General features: G+C 60.8%; 2 protein-coding genes across 2 annotated transcripts in view; one reads left to right on the top strand and one right to left on the bottom strand.

Moving 5' to 3' along the window:
• CABLES2 (Cdk5 and Abl enzyme substrate 2) overlaps positions 1-14,238 on the top strand; it is a 14,880-nt gene extending 642 nt beyond the window's left edge. The window contains exons 2-11 of the mRNA XM_032387571.1: positions 130-250; positions 7,577-7,648; positions 7,722-7,814; positions 8,482-8,559; positions 9,024-9,132; positions 9,659-9,824; positions 10,242-10,345; positions 10,740-10,846; positions 11,579-11,783; positions 11,969-14,238. Of these exons, the coding sequence (XP_032243462.1) occupies positions 130-250; positions 7,577-7,648; positions 7,722-7,814; positions 8,482-8,559; positions 9,024-9,132; positions 9,659-9,824; positions 10,242-10,345; positions 10,740-10,846; positions 11,579-11,783; positions 11,969-12,109 (1,196 nt within the window). The 3' untranslated portion in view covers positions 12,110-14,238. The remainder of the gene's footprint in view (positions 1-129; positions 251-7,576; positions 7,649-7,721; positions 7,815-8,481; positions 8,560-9,023; positions 9,133-9,658; positions 9,825-10,241; positions 10,346-10,739; positions 10,847-11,578; positions 11,784-11,968) is intronic.
• A 113-nt stretch (positions 14,239-14,351) lies between these two features.
• On the bottom strand, positions 14,352-15,452 carry RPS21 (ribosomal protein S21). The gene is made up of 6 exons (XM_032387697.1): positions 15,374-15,452; positions 15,190-15,252; positions 15,043-15,106; positions 14,835-14,906; positions 14,497-14,552; positions 14,352-14,411 (listed from the first exon to the last, which is right to left on the bottom strand). Exons 2-6 carry the CDS (start codon positions 15,237-15,239, stop codon positions 14,402-14,404), a joined length of 252 nt encoding a protein of 83 aa, XP_032243588.1. The 5' UTR covers positions 15,240-15,252; positions 15,374-15,452; the 3' UTR covers positions 14,352-14,401.
• Positions 15,453-19,840: the final 4,388 nt, after the last annotated feature.

Here is a 19,840-nt window from a genome sequence, read left to right on the forward strand (position 1 = left end):
AAAAAAAAAAAAAAAAAAAAAAAAAAAAAAAAAAAAAAAAATCAGGACCCCCGGGGCCCGAGCCCCCCGCCCGCGGGGCCCCGCCGCCGCCGCCGCCGCCTCCGCCCGCGCCCCCCGCCGGCCTTCCAGGGCTGCCCGGGCCCGCGGGCAGGGCGTCGGCGCCCCAGGGCCTGCTCAGCCCGGCGCCCGGCCCCGCGCCCGCCAGCCTCGGCCTCGGCCTGGGACTCGGGCTGGACATGCAGCGCCAGAGGTGAGTGGGGACCCTGGGCCGGACCCGCGCAGGGCTGGGGTGACCTGACAGCTCAGCACACAGGGTCGGAGTGACCTGGGAGTCATGGGTCCAGGGGATGGGGGTGGAGTGGTCCAGGGCCCCATCTGCACAGGATTTGGGGATCAGGGTCACCTGGGGCCCTGGGAGCCCATGACAGAGGGTCGCCTAGGACTTAGGGATCAGAAGGGGGCCCCGCTCCCCTGGGAGCCCCAGACACAGGGTTGGGGTGTCCTGGGCTTTGCCAGCACTAGAAAGAGAGTTTTGCCTGGGCCCCATGAGTCTAAGATGTGGGGGTCAGCGGTCCTCAGGCCGTGTCCCCAGACACAGGGGTCATGGTCCCCTTAATTCTGTCAGCCCCTTTCAACCTTGGCAATCCCCTGAAACCTGAGTTTCAGGGTTCCCTCCGCCCTTATCAGCCCCCAGACACACAGCCCTGGACACGCCCCTCCCCAACCTGCTTTTGTCAGTCCCAGGACTCAGGGACTCTCAAGCATCCCTTGTGTGTCTCCTTGTGCTCTCCAAGCCGAGTGACCCCTCCAGTCCCCCTGCCCTGTGACATGTGGCTTCCGAGCCCCTGCGCCCGGCCGAACCTCCCAGCCTCCCAACTTACTGGTCCCTGGTCCACCCCATTACCTCCATGCTGACTGCTGTCCCCCCACCCCAGTCCCTCTGAGCTCAGTGTCCCTGGCCCTGTCTGTTCCCAGCTTGCACTTACTCTCCCTGCCCTGATTCCCTGTGTCTGGGAAGCCCTCAGCCCAACCCAGAGCAGCCACCACCCCTGGCCCTCCAGTCTGCCTGTGCTCAGAAAGCCCCTGGCTGCCAGACACCCACATTCTTCTCCCAGAGACCCTTCCACAGCTGCCTGCAGAGCTCAGCTTTGGGTGCCCCTTCCTCCAGACGCTGGGGCTATCCCCTACCCTCCCACTGCCCACCTTCACCGTGACGAGTGATTTGGTGCCTGGGCCTGGGACTCCGGACAGGCTGCTATCGCAGTCCTTCTGGAAGGGCATTGCTTAGCCTTTGTCTGCAGAACAGAGCCGCAGGGCAGGCCCTCCTGAGGCAGGCCCCGCAGGTATGCAGGGAGGGGCCGAGAGCAGAGCCCTGCAGCTCACTGCCCTGCATGGGTGGGCCGAGGCCTCGAGTCCCTGGGGTTCAGAGGCGGCTCTTGTCACCTGGAGGTCACCATGGCTGCCTCACACCCCTGGCCGTCAGACAGCGCTGAAGATGATGGGGTTGAGACCAGAATGCAGGCTTGGTTATCAGTTCTTGACGTTACATTCTGAGTTCTGGTGTGTGGCCCACGGCTGAGTGCTGACTGAGGGCACCGTCACACCGTAGACGGAAGTATTTCCAACTCTGTGGAGAAGCGGCTGCCTCCTGGGCAGGCCAGGAGGATGCCCGTGGACCTGACCCTTCCACAAGCAGGCCTGGCTGAGGCCGCAGAGACGGTAAGGGGGCTGAGTGGAGCCAAGCGATCATTCAGCCCCGAACACGGCTGCTGAGCAGCACAGTCCTGCCATCCCTGGGGAGACGGGACTGCTTATCCGAGAGGAGGCTCATGTTCAGAAAAAACTATTTGATCCGTGGAAATCAGTCCATTTTAAAACCAGAGCCCCAAAGCCTACTTGTCCTCTTCCTTGAAGTCGTAGAGTCCGCCCGGAGGATGGTCCCCAGATCACGCCGGGCCTCTGCAGTCCCTCTGTGGCGTTGACGAGTCATGGGGCTTCAGAGGGAAGGGGGCTCACCTGCTGCCAGACCCGAGCTTCCTGCGAGCAGTTTGTGTCTACTCTCTCCGTCCGCTGTCTGACGCTGGGCCGCCCCCTTCCCCTTTTGGAGTGCGTGTGCATTCTGGGCAGACCGCATGTCGTTTTAGGCTCTCTGCTCAGCAAACAGGCAACCCTGCTGTGGGCCAGACCCTGCAAACCAGGTTAGCCGGCAGCCTGCCCCTTGGAGCCACGCTCCAGGGAAGGGCTTGGGGGGGGGGGGGTGCGTGGGTGCTGGGTGCAGCAGCTGTGAGCAGAAGCCCTGCGAGGCCACAGGGGCTGGTGGGGCCCCCGCACCACCCGTTCCTGGGAGCTGGGGAGGACGCTGGCGCAGGACGGGAAATGATGTGAGCGGGGTGCTCTTTGGTTTTTTTGCTGCACCCACCCCCGTCCCTCTGTCCCTCCACCCGGGACATGAACCCTCTCCTGCTGCTCCCTCCTTCCTGCCCTCTGGGGCCACACCTGCCTGCGCAGAACTGTCCCTCCTCGGGCTCTGCCCAAGAGAGTCGCTGCAGAGTGCATGAGGGGCATCCAGCCAAGCTAAGGGGCTCTTAGCTGCAGGCCCAGTCTGAGGATCAGTTGTATTTCCAGAGTGGCGGTAGTGGGGCCCCCTCCTCAAGTCTGTACCATGAGTGTGGTGGTTTGAGCCAGGCTCTGGGGACAGACGCGCTGTCATCCTAGGTCCACCCGTCAGGGGCTCTGTTGTGACCTTGGGCAGGAGCCTCCCTGAGCCTCAGTTTACTCCTCTGTGAAGTGCTTTTGCCTTCTGTACTACATACCTGAGGGGCTCTGTGAGGTCAGATGAGGTCAAGGGCTCAGTGAGGGGTGGCCGTGGCCAGGGCCAGGTGAGCAGACACTTGTCACAAGCAGGTTACCCAGTGAGTGCTCACACTCAGTCCACAGCAGGGAAGTTGTGTTTCACCCTCGGGGTTCAGCCCGGTGTGGCTTTTCCTGCTAAGCCAGTGAGCAAGTCACTGGAGTCCAAACCTCCCTCCTAGAACCTTTAACACGGTGTTTGCTTTCATCTCAACACCACGGTCACTTAAGGCAAGCAGGCAGGCTTCTGGGCTCCTCCAGCTGGCAGAAACAGGTTCTCGGGCCCCGCACCCTCCTCTCCTAGAAAACCCGAGGGGGTTCCCGCGAGCTGGGCAGCGTCGGACCGCAGCCTCACTTCCTCTCTCTGTCTTAGGGGATGCAGGGCTGCGATTGGGGCGGGGCAGGGCTGCGCTCCCTCTGGAAGCCCCAGAGAAAGAGCCTTCTTGCCTCCCCCCAGCTCTGGGTGGCCCAGGCATCCCTCCAGTCTCTGCTCCGTCTTCATGATGCTTGTCCTGTGTGTCTGTGTCTGAACCTGGCCTCTCCTTGTAAGGACGCCAGTCATTGGATCAGGGCCCACCCGAAGGGCCCCCTCTTCACTTGGTCACATCTGCAGAGATCCTGTCTCTAACCAGGGCCAAAGTAACAGATGTCAGGGGTCAGGACTTCAACATAACTTTTTGGGGGGCACAGCTCAGCCCACGACAGCCCTCATTAGTGTCCAAGGCACAGGGGAGCTAGGGGTGCTGCCGTGAGGCCAGGGACATTGCTGCGGTAGGGGGGAGCAGAAAGCCTCGCAGCTCTGGACGGTTCACACTGGAACGATTCCGAGAAAGGGCCTGGGGTTTCAGCTGCCATGCTGGCCAGGAGCCACTTCGTGTTCCCGAAGCTGCCAAGCTCCTGTCGAAATTAAACCATTTTCAGTGTAGCATCTGGCAATTTGCTTACAACTCTGATTTGAGGGGTTCTTGCTGGAGGACAGCTGGAGATGGTTGCCAAGGTTAGAGCCTAGAGGCGCATCATCCCGTGGCGGCTCGGAGGCCTTGCTGAGACTTGGCCCCCAGAGACCACACCTGGGGTCCCATCACTGGGGGAACTTCAGGCCTCTCGGAGCGGTTGGCTGGAATGTGGGGTTTGTGCTTTTCCTGGCAGGGACTTGGTGAGATGGGGTGCCTAGGACCACCACTCCTTGGGCAGATATGCACAAGGATCTGCGAGGTCAGGTGCCATGCTCAGATGGGCACGGAGCAGGAGAGGGGCCCAAGTCGTGGGCACGAGTGCCTGTCAACAGCCCACACCAGCTGGTCTGACCCCTTCACTTGGCCCCTCACTCTGTTTGGGTGGTTCTCGGCCCTCAAACAGACCTCAGGTGGGAGCCTTCCTTGGCTGGGTATTTCTGCAGTGACAAAGTAAAGGGCGTTAGTCAGACGATAGAAACCGTCCAGTAGTGATTTCTCTTCCTGTTTGCAGGCGCATTTCACATCTGGGGTGGGGGGCGGCAATTCTGACAGTGAACCAGAGGCTGAGCAGGCCCGTGGTCCGTACAGTGGCCGCTTGTGCCTCTCCCACACCCCGACCCTTGGCTCCTTCTTCCCCCAAGAGTCCAACGCAGGCAGCCTCGGGCCAGTCGCCGGTGAGTAGACCCCATCCCGCGGACCCTGGCCCTGGCCGTGGCTCAGCAGAGAGGCTTCCTGGGCTGGGGCGACTTGGCAGGGGAGGGGGGCGGTGCAGGGAGCAGAGAGCCCAAGTTTTGTTCTTTGTAGCGTATTTGTTAGCAGTGTTTCTAAATGGGGGTGTAAAATGTGTGTCGCGCCCTGGGGGCAGCACACGCCGTCCCCCAGAAGCTCTCCGCAGCCAGCGTCCGTCCCCACCGTGGGTGCCGTGCATGCAGGTGCGCTGAGTGCGGCGTGCCCAGCTCCTGCTGACCGCGCTGGCTTGCCTCCCGCGGGGACTGTTGCAGAGGCAGCTGCTGGGATGTCCTGTCATGCCTGCTGGCCACACGGACACCTTCCTGGGGGGCAGTTTCCAGAGAGGCTGAGCAGGGCACCCTTGGCCGGAGCCCATCCTGCTGGGGCCACATGCGAGGGCGTGGTGCTCTCACCTCGGGACTCACTGAGGGGCTGGACATTCCTCCAGAGGAGCCACCTGCCAGAGGTTGACTAGCCAGCAGTCCCTTTTGAAAGGGGCACTGTCCCCGGAGCGGCTGAGCTGCTCCACGTTCTGGGAAGGGTAGGCACCGCCTGACCACCTGGGGCGGCCCCTAGATAGCCGTGTGCGTCCACGACCGGGGCTCTGACTGCCAGCTGCCCTACGGCCTCCACTTTCTGAGAACCCTGCAGACCAGGTGCCGCCCGACACGCAGTCACCTCCACACCCAAAGAGTCTGGGGTCCCTGGGAGCCCAGACTCTCTCCTGCCCAGACGCTGCGCTTCCAGAATGTTCTGCAGCCACCAGCTCATCACTGTGCCCTCACTCGGCCCTCTGCAGACGGGGATGTACCACCCCCCCATATCTGCACATCAGCCTGATCCTGAGAACACAGTAGGTCTGCACGCCTGGGCCTCCCATGTCCCACGTGCCCCCGCAGACCTGCGCATCAGAGCTTGGGGCTCGGTGATCAGCATTGTCATAGGCTTTTCATGCCACCCCAAACAGCACACCTGGAACGCAGGCCAAGTTCAGCAGAGGAGCGCCTGAGGGCATGGTTGAGGGGTGGCCTCAATTCCAGCCAGCCCAGCCCCGGGGTCTGCAGGGGGTAGAGAGGCAGTGTTGCTGCTGTTGGCAAATGCACAGAACGCCCACGGGCGTGCAGGTCCCAGTAGCACCTGACCAGCTGTGTGATCTCGGGCAGCTTGCTTGCCCGCTCTGTGCCTCAGTTTCCCCACGTGTGAACTGAGAGTAGTAACACCGCACATCGTGTGCAGATATCGTGAGGGCTGAGTATCTGTAAAATGCTCAGGAGGAGAGAGAAGTGGAAGAAAACCACAGGTACCTGCAAAAGCAACTGGGAACAGATTTTAAAGCCTGGTGAGCTGAGTGGCATCATCCCAGAATCAACAGAAGGTGCGAGCAAGGCGGCAGATGCCCATGTCTCGCCTGCCGGGCAGCGGGCCAGAGGCTGTGTGCGGGGCCGGGCCTCTGTGGAGACCGCTGCTGGCCTGGGCCCTGCAGGTGAGGTCCCAGGTGTGCGGAAGCCGTTGGGGCACCACCTGGAAAATGCCCTGAGGAAGCCTCACGGGGCCGCTGCACGGGGCCTCTGAGCCCAGCCCTGCAGGGCCGCTCGGGCTCTACCCAAGTCAGCGGCTTTTCTTGGCATGGGTCCTGCCCGTCCACCTACTCACCCGCCCCCGCCCCCCAGGCTTCTTAGGACGCTGGGTGTCCGCCGGACATGCCCCTCCTGCCGTCCCTTGAGCAGCTGCACACCCGCCTGCAGAGGCCCCTGGGCCCATTCCCCCCGCCCCCCCGGCCGGTCCTCAGACCGCGGCCCCAGCCTGGGCTCCCCTCTCTGATGGACTCTCGCACTCACAGCACCCTCAAGCACTCTCATCCAGCAGGCGGGTGCCCTCCCCCCCCACCAGGCCCCGCCCCTCTCCGGAGGTGGGGCCGCAGTGGGGGACACCCAGCATCTCACTAGAGGTTGTGCTGTGTTCGATTCTGGTTTCTTTTCAGCGAGTGTCTGCTGCCTCTGTCATTTTAAAGACTTACGTGGAACCTGGGCTGTGGCTGACTGCCCTGGTTGTGTGACCTGGGGCAGGTGCCCAGCTGCTCTACGCTCCCACAGGCAGTGGCTCCGTGGCAGGAGGTGGCGGCTGGGCCCCTAGCACACGCCGGTGGCCACGTGGATTCTAGGCTCGCTCCACCTGGTGAGGTGGCCTGACCACACTGGGCTTCATCTGTCAGCCAGGGGTCCTGCGGGAGGACAGAGTTGCTTCTGGGCAGGCTATAGCTCCCAGAAGTGGCCTCCTCGGCCACGTGTGTCCCCCCGACCCCTCCCCAGGAGCCTGGACTCAGTTCACACTCTAGACACGCAGGGCACCTGGCACCTGCCGGCCTGGGCTGAGTGCAGCGCCCATGTCGCTTTGTTTTGTGGACCACGCAGCCTTGGCCTCTGGGAGCCTCCCTCTCATTGGGAAGGTGTGGGGACTTGGGGCCCATCTGCACAGCTTTGTCATAAGTGGGCCTTACTGGTGAGATGTGCATGTCCCCCCCATGAGGACTAGGAGGTTGACAGGTGACCACAGTGGTGGCCTGGGTGCCAGTAATCGGGGTTTGTGATCTCGAACTGAGGGTGCAGACACGCAGGGTTTCTGAGCCTTCAGGCGTGAGAAGCTCCCCTGACACGGGGTAGGAGGTTGTGAGCTCTCCAGGAGCAGCTCCTCCGATCTTGGAAGGCCTTCCTGCAGCGCCTCATTGCCTTCAGCCTGCTGTGGGTAAGCACGACCCACCCTGCCAATCCTGGGCCAGAGAGGACGCCTGGGACATATAGGCTGAGCTTTAGGAGGCCACGGGCAGCGGACCAGGGTGCTGGTCCCGCTTGGATTCTTCTGGCAAACTCTGGTCCTTGGGTGGCCCTCCCCAAGGCTCAGACCTCACCCCAGACCGGCTCCTGACCCGGTCGGTGGCTGTGGGCTGCCCCTTCGGCAGGGAGAAGACTGAGCGCACGTCTCTGGGTCCGAGAGCAGCCCCTTCCCAGGTCTGTTAGCTGAGGCCCTGCTCTGTCTTCTTACAGAAGGCGAGTCGCCTCCCAGCGCTGCTCTCTCGAGTTCCTGGAAGATGCTGTGGGATGTGCCTCAGTTCAAAGGTAAGTGTCTCTGAGACCCGGGGCCAGAGGGGGTCTCGAGGGAGGGAAGAGTGACCTGGTTTTTACCTTGCAGAACCAAACACATATCCGGATCCCCAAGACACAAAGGCCTGAAGAAGACTCACTTCATCAAGAACATGAGGCAGTATGATACCAGGAACAGCAGGTACCACGTGCCACAGCAAGCACGTGGCCGCCCAGAGGCAGGGCTGCCATCCGGTCCTGGGCCCCTGCCTGTAGCCCTGGAGCTGCCCACCGTGTCCACCTCGCACCTAGCGAGGGCTTGGGTCCTACCCTGTCCTCCTCGCTGGTAGCCCAGGGGAAGGGCCACAGAGCAGGTGTGGCAATGGAATGTGGCCAAGAGAGAAGGGCTTGGTTTGTTTGGGAAGCACAGGGGGTGGTTGAGCTAAAAGCCAGGATGCAGGGGCCCCAAACGGGTACAGGCCTGGTGCGGTGGCCCTCGGAGCTTCTGTGTGTGTAGGCGCTGCCTGGGGGCCCCAGGGGTTCCCATCGCCCGCCCTCACGGCCCGCCCTGCCAGCCCTGAGGCATCTGAGCCCATTGCCCTTCCTGCTGGAGGCCATGCTGCCGAGCCTCCACCCAGCGCCCTGGTCGGGGAGCTCTGTTCTCCTAGCAGCGGCCCAGACCCCGTCCCCCCAGCGTGACCCTCAGCGTGACGGGCTCGTGCTGGTGCTGAGGCGCAGGCCTGGGCTGGCTTCAGTGAGCCCAGGGGCCCGGTAGTCCCAGCCAGCAGCCTGTGTCACCCAAGTCTAGGGGGGCAGGAATTCTGTCCCAGAAACGCCCGCCACCTCCTCTGACCAGCACCTCCCCCCAGGATCGTGCTCATCTGCGCCAGGCGGTCCCTGTGTGCGGCCTTCTCAGTGCTGCCCTACGGAGAAGGCCTGCGGGTCAGGTGAGCGGCCCGGGGAGGCACCGAGCTCAGGGGATCGGCTCTGCCAAAGCTCCTCAGGAGCTCTGAAGGCCTTTTGGGTCCTGGTTCTCTAGCAGGGGTGTGTCTGCACCGTTATTTTGTTTGAGCTGCTTGAGTGCAGATGCCTGGGACGCGCCTCATGGGGATGCTGCCCTGCGTCCTCGTGAGCAGTCCAGGCAAATGCGTCCCACACAGAACTCCGGGAAGAAGGATACGGCCGTTAGGGCGGGGGCGGCACCAAGGGGCCTGGCAACAGGGAACCCTTCACGGGGGATGGGCCTGGGCCACGCTGGCCAAGGGGGTGGCCTCAGATAGAGGTCAGTGCTGCCCCGTTACTGCCAACCTCCAGAGTGTTGGAACAGGAAGTGCTGGGCCCGCGGAGCGGCGGGACTGGGCCTCCTCCAGGGGCAGAGGAAGGCAGCTGTCCCCCATCCTGTGCATTGCAGTGACCTCAGGGTGGACAGCCAGAAGCAGAGGCACCCCTCCGGTGGCGTCTCCGTGTCTTCTGAGATGGTCTTTGAGTTGGAAGGCGTCGAGCTGGGAGCAGATGGGAAGGCAAGTGTGGGTGCCGTCCACGGTCGGGGCGGGTGGGCGGGCACAGAGCTTGCGCTCACCAAGGCAGTAAACACGTGGAGCTGCGTTTCCCCCTGAATCTTATAAAACGCCCGGTGTGGGTGGAAGCCCCACAGCCCCGTAAGAACAGACCCCATCGCCTCACTCAGCGGCCAAGTGACAAAAAATGACCTGCGTCGGGAGGGTGTCCCGGTGCCTCCTCTGCTGTCGGTCAGAGGCGGGGAGAAGGTCCCTGTGCTGCAGACCCCACACAGGAGGGCAAGGGTGGCATTCTGGAACATTCTTGTTGCTGAGGACGCTAACCCCAGGTGAGCAGCATCCAGCGCGGGGCTGCCTGGGAGCGTTAGCTCTCAGTAGGTCCTTCCCTGTCCACGTAAGGGTGGCGTTTGTGCGGGGCCCTCTTGCAGCAGGAAGGCGTAAGGCACAGCTTGCCCTCCCTCTGGTCTCAGGACGGGGCCATGGGCCCAGGGGCAGTAGGGACTGAGCCCTGACACCCTTGCCTCTCCAGGTGGTGTCTTATGCCAAGTTCTTGTACCCTACCAACGCCCTGGTCACACACAAGATGGACAGCCACGGCCTGCCGCCCCAGCCCCGGCCCAGCGTCCCCCGCGCTCTGCCAGTCTCAAGATACAAAGCAGCCCCGGCCAAGTCAGCGCCCGCCGGCACGGAGCTAGGTAGCCTCACATGCCCTAACTGGGCGCAGGGCAGGCAGCCACACCAGCTGGGCAAGGGACAGCATGTGGCCGACCAGAGACCCATTCCAGCCCACAGTCCGCAGTCCAGACAGGGCGCCAGGCTCGGGGGCAGGGTCAAGAGAAGGGCCTCCCCTGAGAGCAGACAGCCTAGGCTTCACCCAGCCGGGCACTGGCATGGAGGCGGGGGGCAGGGGGCCCCTCCTCGTCAGGACAGCCTTCCTTCCACGCAGCCCTCAGGGACGGGGAACCGCGGCCTGCAGCCCCTCCCAGACCCCAGACCCCAGCAGCACGGCCCCCCCGGCACTAGACCAGGGTTCCAGCGGAGGCTTGGGTTGGCAGAAGCTGGTTGGCCAGAGCTGGGGCTCGTGGTGGGTCAGGGCTGCCCTCTGCATGCAGGGAGTGACGCAGGGGATGCGCTGGAGTATAACCCCAACCTCCTGGACGACCCACAGTGGCCCTGCGGCAAGCACAAGCGGGTCCTCATCTTCGCCTCTTACATGGTACGGTGAGCATCACCACGTGCCCGGTCCGCACGCCTCTGGGTATCTGGGGGCAGGCCGAGGGCAAGCTGCCAGGGCAGGGCTGACGTGCCCCCCACCCCCTGGACACCAGCAGCACCTCGGGACAGGAGGGGGTGCACAGTAGGCCGGGGGGCTGTGCTGACCACACCGCCCTGGGGTCACCATTGCCCTCAGCCCACACCCTGGCGGCCCGGGGCTGCCCACTCTGCGCCCTCTGTCCGGAGGCTTGTCCTCGGCAGCACCGGTGCCTGAAGCCGCCGCACATTCACATCGCAGTCCCAGGCCAGCATGAGATCAGCCCATGGGCCGGGGCGGGTGGGCCCCCAGGCCTGTGCAGGGCCAGCTCCCTACCCTGCTGCCTTCTGTCCTGCAGACCACGGTGATAGAGTATGTGAAGCCCTCTGACCTCAAGAAGGACATGAACGAGACTTTCCGAGAGAAGTTCCCGCACATCAAACTGACGCTGAGCAAGATCCGGAGGTAAGGGGGGCTGAGGCGAGGTCTCTGGGCCCCACCGCCCGATGGGGCCGTTCCTCTCCTCCCCCGTTTCTGGTAGGTCCCTGAGCTTGACAAATACAGATGTGCCCCACCCAGACCCCCCCTGCCGTCTGCCCAGGCCAAGATCAGCAGCTCCCTAGCCCCCTACCTACCACCTCCGCGGGCCAGGCCACCTCGCTGCCTCTCATACCCACACCTCCTAGCCTTCCCGGGACAGCACGGGAGACGGGCACTGACCCCCCCGTGATCAATGGGATCGAGGGCCGAGGAGGCTTGCCTAAGACCCCACGGCGAGTAAGTGGCGGACTGCCCTGCCCTGGGTCCATCTGACCCCACTGCGTCCCACCGACCCCTCCCCAGCAGCACCCGCAGGGGCTTCACTGAAGGTCTAGACGCTGCTTCAGTGTGTCTACACCACGGGGCCTTTCCACAGGCGGTTTTCTCCCCGCATTGTCCTCCTCACTGCCACAGGACAGCAGGGACCGTGTCCTCTGTGGTGTTCTCTGGAGGACAGTGTGGGCCGGCCAGTACAGCTGGGGGGGAGTGCCCCGGGCCAACATCAGCCGGCTCGCCCTCCACGCTGCGGGCCGAGTGCTGCGCCGGGCCCACCCGCAGGGAATGGGGCTTTTTCAGCGCCCAAAGGGCCCTCCTGGGGCAGGAAGAGGGTGGCCACTTCCTCGGCCCCTGAGCACTGGGCCTCCGTGTAACCTGCAGTTTAAAGCGGGAGATGCGGAACCTTTCTGAGGAGTGCAGCCTGGAGCCCGTGACGGTGTCCATGGCCTACGTGTACTTTGAGAAGCTCGTCCTGCAGGGCAAACTCAACAAGCAAAACCGCAAGCTGTGCGCCGGGGCGTGCGTGCTGCTCGCTGCCAAGATCAGCAGCGACCTCCGCAGGAGTGAAGTGAAGCAGCTCATCGACGTGAGTGTGCCTGTCCCGCCCCAGCCTGGCCTGCAGCCCCCCCCCCCACCCCCCAACAAGGCCTGGCCACCTGCGGGGAGCCTGTGGGGAACCTGGAGCCGGGCCTGCACCCACACCCCAACCCGCTGCCCTGGGTGGGAGACGGGGCCCGGGCCCCGCGTAATCTCCTCGCTTTTTCAATGCAGAAGCTAGAAGAAAGGTTTCGATTCAACAGACGGGATCTAATTGGGTTCGAGTTCACGGTGCTGGTGGCCTTGGAACTCGCGCTCTACCTTCCCGAGAGCCAGGTGTTACCTCATTACCGACGCCTCACGCAGCAGTTCTAGCCGAGGCCGGCCTCCGCATGCCGGGAGGCTGGCCTCCGCTGCCGAGACAGCCCTGGTGCAGGCACTCACACGCGGGCCGGGGCAGTGTTCTCAGGCGCTGCAGGGCACGCCCACAGGTCCCCACTTCGGCACCCACCTGGCGGGGACCCACCTGCCCTCTGTGACCAACGACCCTGTCTGCACACCTTTGCGTCCTTGGAGGGACACTGCTTTCGTTCCAAAGCACACCATGCCCATGGTATTCCTGAGAGCCTGCTTGTATTTTCACAGGAACAAGGTGGGAGGTTTTGTGTTCTTTTCCACGTGCCTGAGAGCGGGCTGCACGGGGACCCTGGCTTACCTCGTGCAGTCATCCCAGCTCTGCAGCGTCCTTCTCCCTTGCGTCTTCCGCAAACCACAGCTGCTGCGCGAGCATCTCAGTGAAGATCTGGGTTTCCAGACCGTACCTGACACACTGAAATTGCTGAAGTTAACGTAACGAAGCATTAGTCTTGGCTACTACAGGTTTTCGGATGTGGAGACGCGGCACTGCACCCCCACGGCTTGGCTCACTCCCAGCCCAGCAGCGCCCCCCTGGGGATGCCCATCTGCCTCCCCCGTGTCCACAGGCAGAGCTCTGGCATTAGGTTAAGTCAACCAGAGCAGACTCCGGTTTATCTCATTCGTTACTCTTCCGAGCATCCTGTCACTGTGAAATCCTGGTGCCCGAGCGCCGCACAGCCCGGCAGGCCTTGGCGCAGACACTGGTCCGCCCCTGGGGGACCCGCCGCTCACCTCTCACCGGGAAACCCTGCTCACCTGCGACACTCTGGACTTTCAGGATGTCTGGATTGCTTGCTCTTGGCTCTTGATCTTCCTAAGCAATATTGTGATGGAAAAAAACAGCGTTATTTATTGTTACTTGGGATTTGGTTCTATGGGTCTTTTTAAGGGAACAAAAACTGGTTATGTGAGATCTGAAGTTGACTTGAAACCACACTTGATCCTCAAGCAGGCAGGAGACGGGCTCCTCCACGGCCCTGCACCCCATGGCACCACCTCCCTAAAGGGGTCGGTGCTCACAGTTTCTTCCCAGGCAGGAGGGAGCAGCAGTCCCGGCTGTCGTGAAAGGAGCCCAAGGGGTAGTGGCCGTCGCCTGTGCCCCACGTGCCAACAGGGCCCGTGTTCTGCTTTCCCAGGTCTGCGTGTCCGTTCCGCACGCTCTGTGACCTGGTTCTCCAGCGTGCTGCCCCACCAAACACTGAAGAACTGAGGAGTTTCTCCCCTTGGGTCAGCTGCTGTCAAAAATGACCATGTTGGCCGGGCCATTTAGCTGCTTCCCTGTTGTCCTATGAAACTGTCGCAGGGCCCCGGCTACAACCCCGCCTGTACTCGTGTGTGGACCGGTGCTTCTGCAAGAAGGAGACCCCAGTTCTCATCACAGCGCTCAGGCACCAGCAACTCCACCCAGACCCCAGCATCCGTGTCTGCCCACAGGCCAGCCGTTCCTTCCTGGGGTGAGGGGAGACTGCAGCATGGAGGTCAAAGCCCAAGTCCATATTCCAAGCTTATTTATTGTGGAATACCGCCCTGTCCTCTCCAACGTGGCCCCTTAAGCCACATGTACCCAAGGTGAAGGTGGAAGTTTCCTTCTGGATAGCAACCTGTCCCACCACCTGTGTCTCAAGGATATTTTTAGGTTACGAGTACTGCAAGGGACCGACCCCAAGTGTACATCCTGGTCCACAGCTTCACCTCAGAAAAGGGCACGTGTCCTTGGAATTTCCGTGCCGACCTTAGAACAGCTGAGACGACCGGAGTTCACGTATTCATGTACAACCCGTAGTTTCTCCCCTGGTGTGTCCTCGTGTCATCCGTGCAGAAAGCTGCTCTCGTGTGGTGTTCAGCTGTCACCGCAGCAAAGCCAGTATTGAAGCCAAACTTCAGCCTGAACCCCTCATTCTCTGGAACAAGCCCCGACGTGTGAGACGTGTCTGAGGGCCTAACACGGCTCTCGGCACTTGGTAGCAGCTGTAGACTGAAAAGTGCGCTACACGACCATCTGACCTCATTGTCCAGTCACATGTGGTGATCTGTTTGCAAATGGTAATGTATTTGTGGTTCGAAGTAAAACGTGGTTTTGCAACGTACTCTGTAGGTTGGTTGCCTCCTTTCGGCTGAGCGGCCCCTCCTTGTCAAACACGCACAGCCCTGACCCTCTGACACCCAGAACGCACCCAGTCATAGAACAAACCGACACAAATGGGTTTTACTATTTATTTATGACAAATATCCCACATCCGTGATCTCCAGTCAGAAGTTCCTAGGACAAAAATAAGGACAATGTTAAACCTTGTTTTTGGGAAGGTCCAGGACCTCTGTGCCCAAACGCAGGCCCTCTTACTTACTTGGAAACGATGCCATCGGCCTTGGCCAGTCGGAGGATGGAGTCATCGGACTCCCCCTGGAAAAGAGCACGGCAGGCCATCTCCCCTGCTCCCCCGCGCCGGAGCGCAGACTAGCCCAGTCTCCCGGCCTCACACCTGACTGCGGGGGGGGCTCTGGAGGCCAGGCCGCCCCTGCCGCCCGCAAGCGCCAAGGTCAAGGCCCGCCTGAGTGCCCCGTCACGTTGGTCCCTGCCCGGCCCCTGCCCCCTCCCCAACGCACCCCCAGGAAGGGCGGGCGGCCGGCACATCCCCCTCCCCGGTCCACAGCGCGCCGGCAAGTGCAGCAGGGGCACACTCACCATCCTGCGAATGGCCCCACAGATAGCGTAGGTTTTGAACTGGCCGTTGAACCTGCCCGTCACCTTATCAACCTGCGAATCGTCCACGCGCGTCACAGAGACCGCCAGGCACGTTTCGCTCTGACCTGGGGCCCGGGGATGACCGACCCCGCAGGCCGCCCTGGGAACTCCCTCCCCGGCGGGACTGGCCCTCCGCCACCCGGCTCACCTCGGCCACGTTCATCTGGATGGACGCGTGGTCCTTGGCGCCGATGATGCGGTTGCTGGCGGAGCTGCAGGGGGGGCGCAGTGAGCGGGCGGGAGTGGGGGGTCGAGGGGGCGGGAGTGGGGGGTCGAGGGGGCGGAGGTCGCTCACCATTTCCGCGGCACGTACAGGTCCACGAACTCGCCGGCGTCGTTCTGCATGTCGAAGGCGCGCCTGCGAGAGCCCGCGGCGCCGTGAGGCCGGGCCGTGTCCCCTCCCCCGCCCGCCGCGGCCCCGGTCTCCGACCCCGCCCCGGAGCCCCCCCCCGGCGCCCCCACCCGGCCGCACGGCCCACCTGCTGCCACCACCACGAGCTCGAGCGCAGAAAGGAAGCGCAGCGTCCCCCGGCAGCGGTATTGGCGAGCGGGGCGGGGCCTCGGGAAGTGCTTCCGGGTCCCGACGCGCCGCGCGCAGCCGGCCGGTTCGGATGCACTTCCGCTTCCGGCGGACGGGGGCGGGGCCTCCGCGTGTTGCGCGGCGCGGGGTGGGTAGCAGCCGGGCGCTGACTCGCGAGGGCGGACGGGTCGGGCTGGTGGCGGGCCCGGGCCTTGGCTTCGGAAGAGCGGCGACGCGGGCTGTGCACAGCCCTCCTGGGACTTGCCCCGTGCAAGTGGCCGAGGACCAGGTGCGGATGGACGCAGCAGGGCGTGTAGCTGATCCGAGCCCGAGGAAGCCGCGGGCGGGCGGCGGAGGGAAGCCGGGCTTGGGCTGGGGTCCCCTGCGAGGGGCGACGCCGCCCTCGCGTGTAGGCGCCAGCCCTCCGGAAACCGAGGGCCGAGCAGAGCGGGGAGGGGGCGCTGTCAGGGCAGGGGGTGGGTCCCGGGCAGCGCTGGCCGGACGGGCCCGTGCCCCACAGGCCTGGGGGTGAGCTCGGCAGCTCCTCAGCTCCCACCTGGGCTTCGGACTTCACCTCTCCGACCAGTCCGTCCTGCCTCCCCCGCAGGGCTGCCTGAGGCTGAGCCTCGGGAGGAGGATCGTCCCTTTGCCCGGCACGCCCTCCGTCCGTCTCGGCTGCCACACCACCTCCCTGAGCCAGGTCTGCGTCCGGGCGCACGGTTAAGGGCTCTGCGCACTCCGGCACTCCGCACAGCAGGCCCACGGAGCACAGTCGAGTCAGCCTGGCCGCGCGCACCGTTTGCCAGCTTCATTCTGGCTATGGGAGAGTTTACCTTCTGGCCTAGCTGGGGCTGAGGCTGCAAGTCCGCCCGTGCCTGGAAACCTTCTTGTAAGCAGGGTGTCTGCTGCTGCTGCCGCTAAGCTCCAGCAGGTGGGCGTCAGGAGTGTGGCCCCTGAGGCCAGCCCCTTCTGGAAGGTCACTCAGTGTGCCTGCAAGCCCTGAGAGGTATGTGCTCTCTCCAGGCCCCCTGACACATGTGCAGACGTGACCCGTTTGTGGTTGGGCATTCACACAGCCGGCCTGTCTGTCTGCATGTGGGTCAACACAGCTTGGGCTGGTCATCAAAAGATTCTGTAGCTGGAAGGCAGGAGACCGACCAGCTAGAGTGCCAGAAAGGAGACAGAGAGGTCTGCGGAGGGTCTTCCTTGAGCGTTCTGCAGAATAGAGAGCCCAGAAATAAACCACATACATGGTCAAATGATAGTCTCCCAGGCTGCCAAGACCACGCTGGGGCAAAGATCTTTTCAACAAACGGTGAAACAGGAAAACGGGACATCCACATGCAAAAGAATGAAGCTGGGCCCTTACCTTACACCTTATATAAAATTAAAGTGGATCAAGGACCTAAAACTATAAAACTCTTGGAAGAAAACGTAGGGCACAAGCTTCATGACATTGGACTTGATGATTTTGATATGAGACCAACGGCATGGACAAAAGACAGATTGCACCTCATGGAAATTTTTAAAATTTGTGCATCAAAAGACATGATCTACAGAGTAAAAAGCAACCCACAGAATGAGAGGAAATACTGCAAATTATATATCTGATACGGGATCAATATCCAGAATAGAGAACGAGAACTAAACAGAAAAGCAAACAACCCAATTCAAAAGTAGGCAAAGGACTATAGTAGACATTTATCCAAAGAAGATGCACAAATGGCCAATAAGCACATTTAAAATTGCTCAACATCACTAATGAGGGACATGCAAATCGAAACTACAATGAGATACCACTTCACATCCATTAGGAGGGCAACTATAAAAACAAAAATGTTGGCATGGATGTGGAGAAATCGGAACCCTTGCACATTGTTAGTAGAAATAGAACATGTGCAGCCATTGTGGTGGGTACTATAGTGGTTCCTCAAAAAGAATTACCAAATGATCAGCAGGTCCACTTGTGAGTGTATACACAGAAGAATTGAAAGCAAGATCTCGGAAGGGATATTTGTACACCCGTTTATAGCAGTGTTATTCACAATAGCCAAAAGGCAGAAGCAACCCATAAGCCCATTGGTGGATGAACAGATGAACAAAGTGTGGTCTGCAGGTACAAGGGAGTATTATTCAACCTTAAAAAGGAAGAAAATTCTGACACATGCATATAGTTGAATCTTGAGGACATTATGCTGAGTGAAATAACACCAATCACAAAAAGACAAATACTGCTCAATTACACTTGTATAAGGTACTTCAGAGTCATCAAAATCAGATAATAGAATGGTGGGTGCCAGTGTCCGGGGAAGGGGAACAGGGAGTTAGTGTTTAATGGGGACAGAGTTTCAGTTTTGCAAAATGAGTTCTGGAGATGGATGGTGGTGATGGTAGTTCGTTATTAACATATTTAATACCATTGAACTGTACACTTAAATTGTTAACGTAGTAGGTTTTTCATTAGATGTGTTTATTTTAAAGATTTTATTTTTTTAAAGATTTTATTTATTTGACAGACACAGCGAGAGAGGGAACACAAGCAGGGGGAGTGGGAGAGGGAGAAGCAGGCTTCCCGCTGAGCAGGGAGCCCGATGTGGGGCTCGATCCCAGGACCCTGGGACCATGACCTGAGCCAAAGGCAGACGCTTAATGACTGAGCCACCCAGGGGCCCCTTAAAGATTTTATTTTTAAGTAATCTCTGCACCCAACATGGGACTCAAACCCACAGCCCCGAGGTCAAGAGACACACTCCAACTGAGGCAGCCAGTCGCTCCATGTTATGTGTATTTTAACACAACAAAATGGGGCGCCTGGGTGGCTCAGTCGTTAAGCAACTGCCTTCGGCTCAGGTCATGATCCCAGGGTCCTGGAATTGAGCCCCGCATCGGGCTCCCTGCTCGGTGGGGAACCTGCTTTTCCCTCCGCCTGCCGCTCCCCCTGCTTGTGCTCCCAATCTCTGTCAAATAAATAAAAAAAATTAAATGTTTAAAAAAAAAACACAATAAGAAAAAAATGTGAGACTATAGGACACAGATAGGGGTACACAGTCCTTTCCTCTAGGGCAGAGCCCCAAGGCCAAGTTCTTCAAGGGGAAATTCTGTGCCCCCCACCCTATGGCCCATGACATCTGGATGAGCCCTTCTCTTAAGAAACCCTGCTGTCTGAAGTCCCCAGTCCCCCCATGGAGTAAATGGTCCCTGAAGGGAGCCAGGTAGGCCTCTCATCAGTAGGGCCCCTGCCACCTGTAGGGGAGGGGTGGCTGCAGACATCAAGAGCCTTGGTTAGGGATGGCCTCGTGGCACCTGCGCTGTCCCCAGCAACCGCTGTGGGGTGTCCAAGAGCTGTGCCTGGCACTGCCCGCAGCTGCGGGAGAGGCCCTAGAACAGGCTCACCTGTCTGTTCCCAGCCCGCTTCCCTGCTGGCTGAAGGGGGCTGAGCCGCCTCCCGCAGACCCCTGGCCCCTTGCCCATGGGGTAAATTGTTTACTGAGCTCCCTGTGGGGTCTCCAGATTGGGGAAGGGCCAGAGGCCAGGGAGGACAAAGGGAGTCGGGGACAGGAGGACCTGGCGCCTGAGACGCTGTCAGGCTGAGCCCTTTTTTGTAGATCCCAGGGCAACCCCCAGGAGCTCAGTAGCAGCTGTTTTGCAGGGAGGTGCCAGTCAGGGTTCCCGAGTGCACCCTTGTCTACTCAAGAATATATGCCTGATCCTGCCCCCTCTCTACCCTCCCAAGTACTCTAGATAACCTTGACCATCAATACCACATCAGGATCGTGAGCTGAGCTTGTACTTTCTCTGCCTCTTAACTGTGTGACCTTGGATAAATCACTTAGTTGCCTTCTCCTGGCTGTAAAGTGGGGGCAATGGTAGTAGAGGCACCCCACAGGGCTGGGATTGTGTGCATTCAGCGGACTAACATGCAGTGCTCAGAATGAGTGTGGCACTCAGGAAGTCCTCAGCATGCCAGCATTCACCACCATCACCACCATCATCACCATCATCATCACCACCTTCACCAGCTTCACTATCATCACCATCACCTGCTTCACCACCTTCACCACCTTCACCACCATCACCACCATCATCACCATCATCACCTTCACCACCATCACCATCATCATCACCATCATCACCACCATCTTTACCATCATCATCACCATCACCATCTCCACCCTCACCACTGTCATCATCATCATCACCATCATCATCACCACCACCATCACCATCACCACCATCACCATCACCATCACTATCTCCACCATCATCACCATCATCACCATCACCACCTTCACCATCACCATCTCCACCACCATCACCATCATCACCATCATCATCGTTATTGTTGCATTGTGGCTCCAGGTCATATGGCTAGATTTGCGTCCTGAGCTGGTGACAGGAAGCTGCACTGAAACCACCCCAATCTCCT

Source organism: Phoca vitulina, unplaced genomic scaffold (genome assembly GCF_004348235.1).
Source record: "Phoca vitulina isolate PV1807 unplaced genomic scaffold, GSC_HSeal_1.0 scaffold50, whole genome shotgun sequence".
Classification (NCBI taxonomy): domain Eukaryota; kingdom Metazoa; phylum Chordata; class Mammalia; order Carnivora; family Phocidae; genus Phoca; species Phoca vitulina.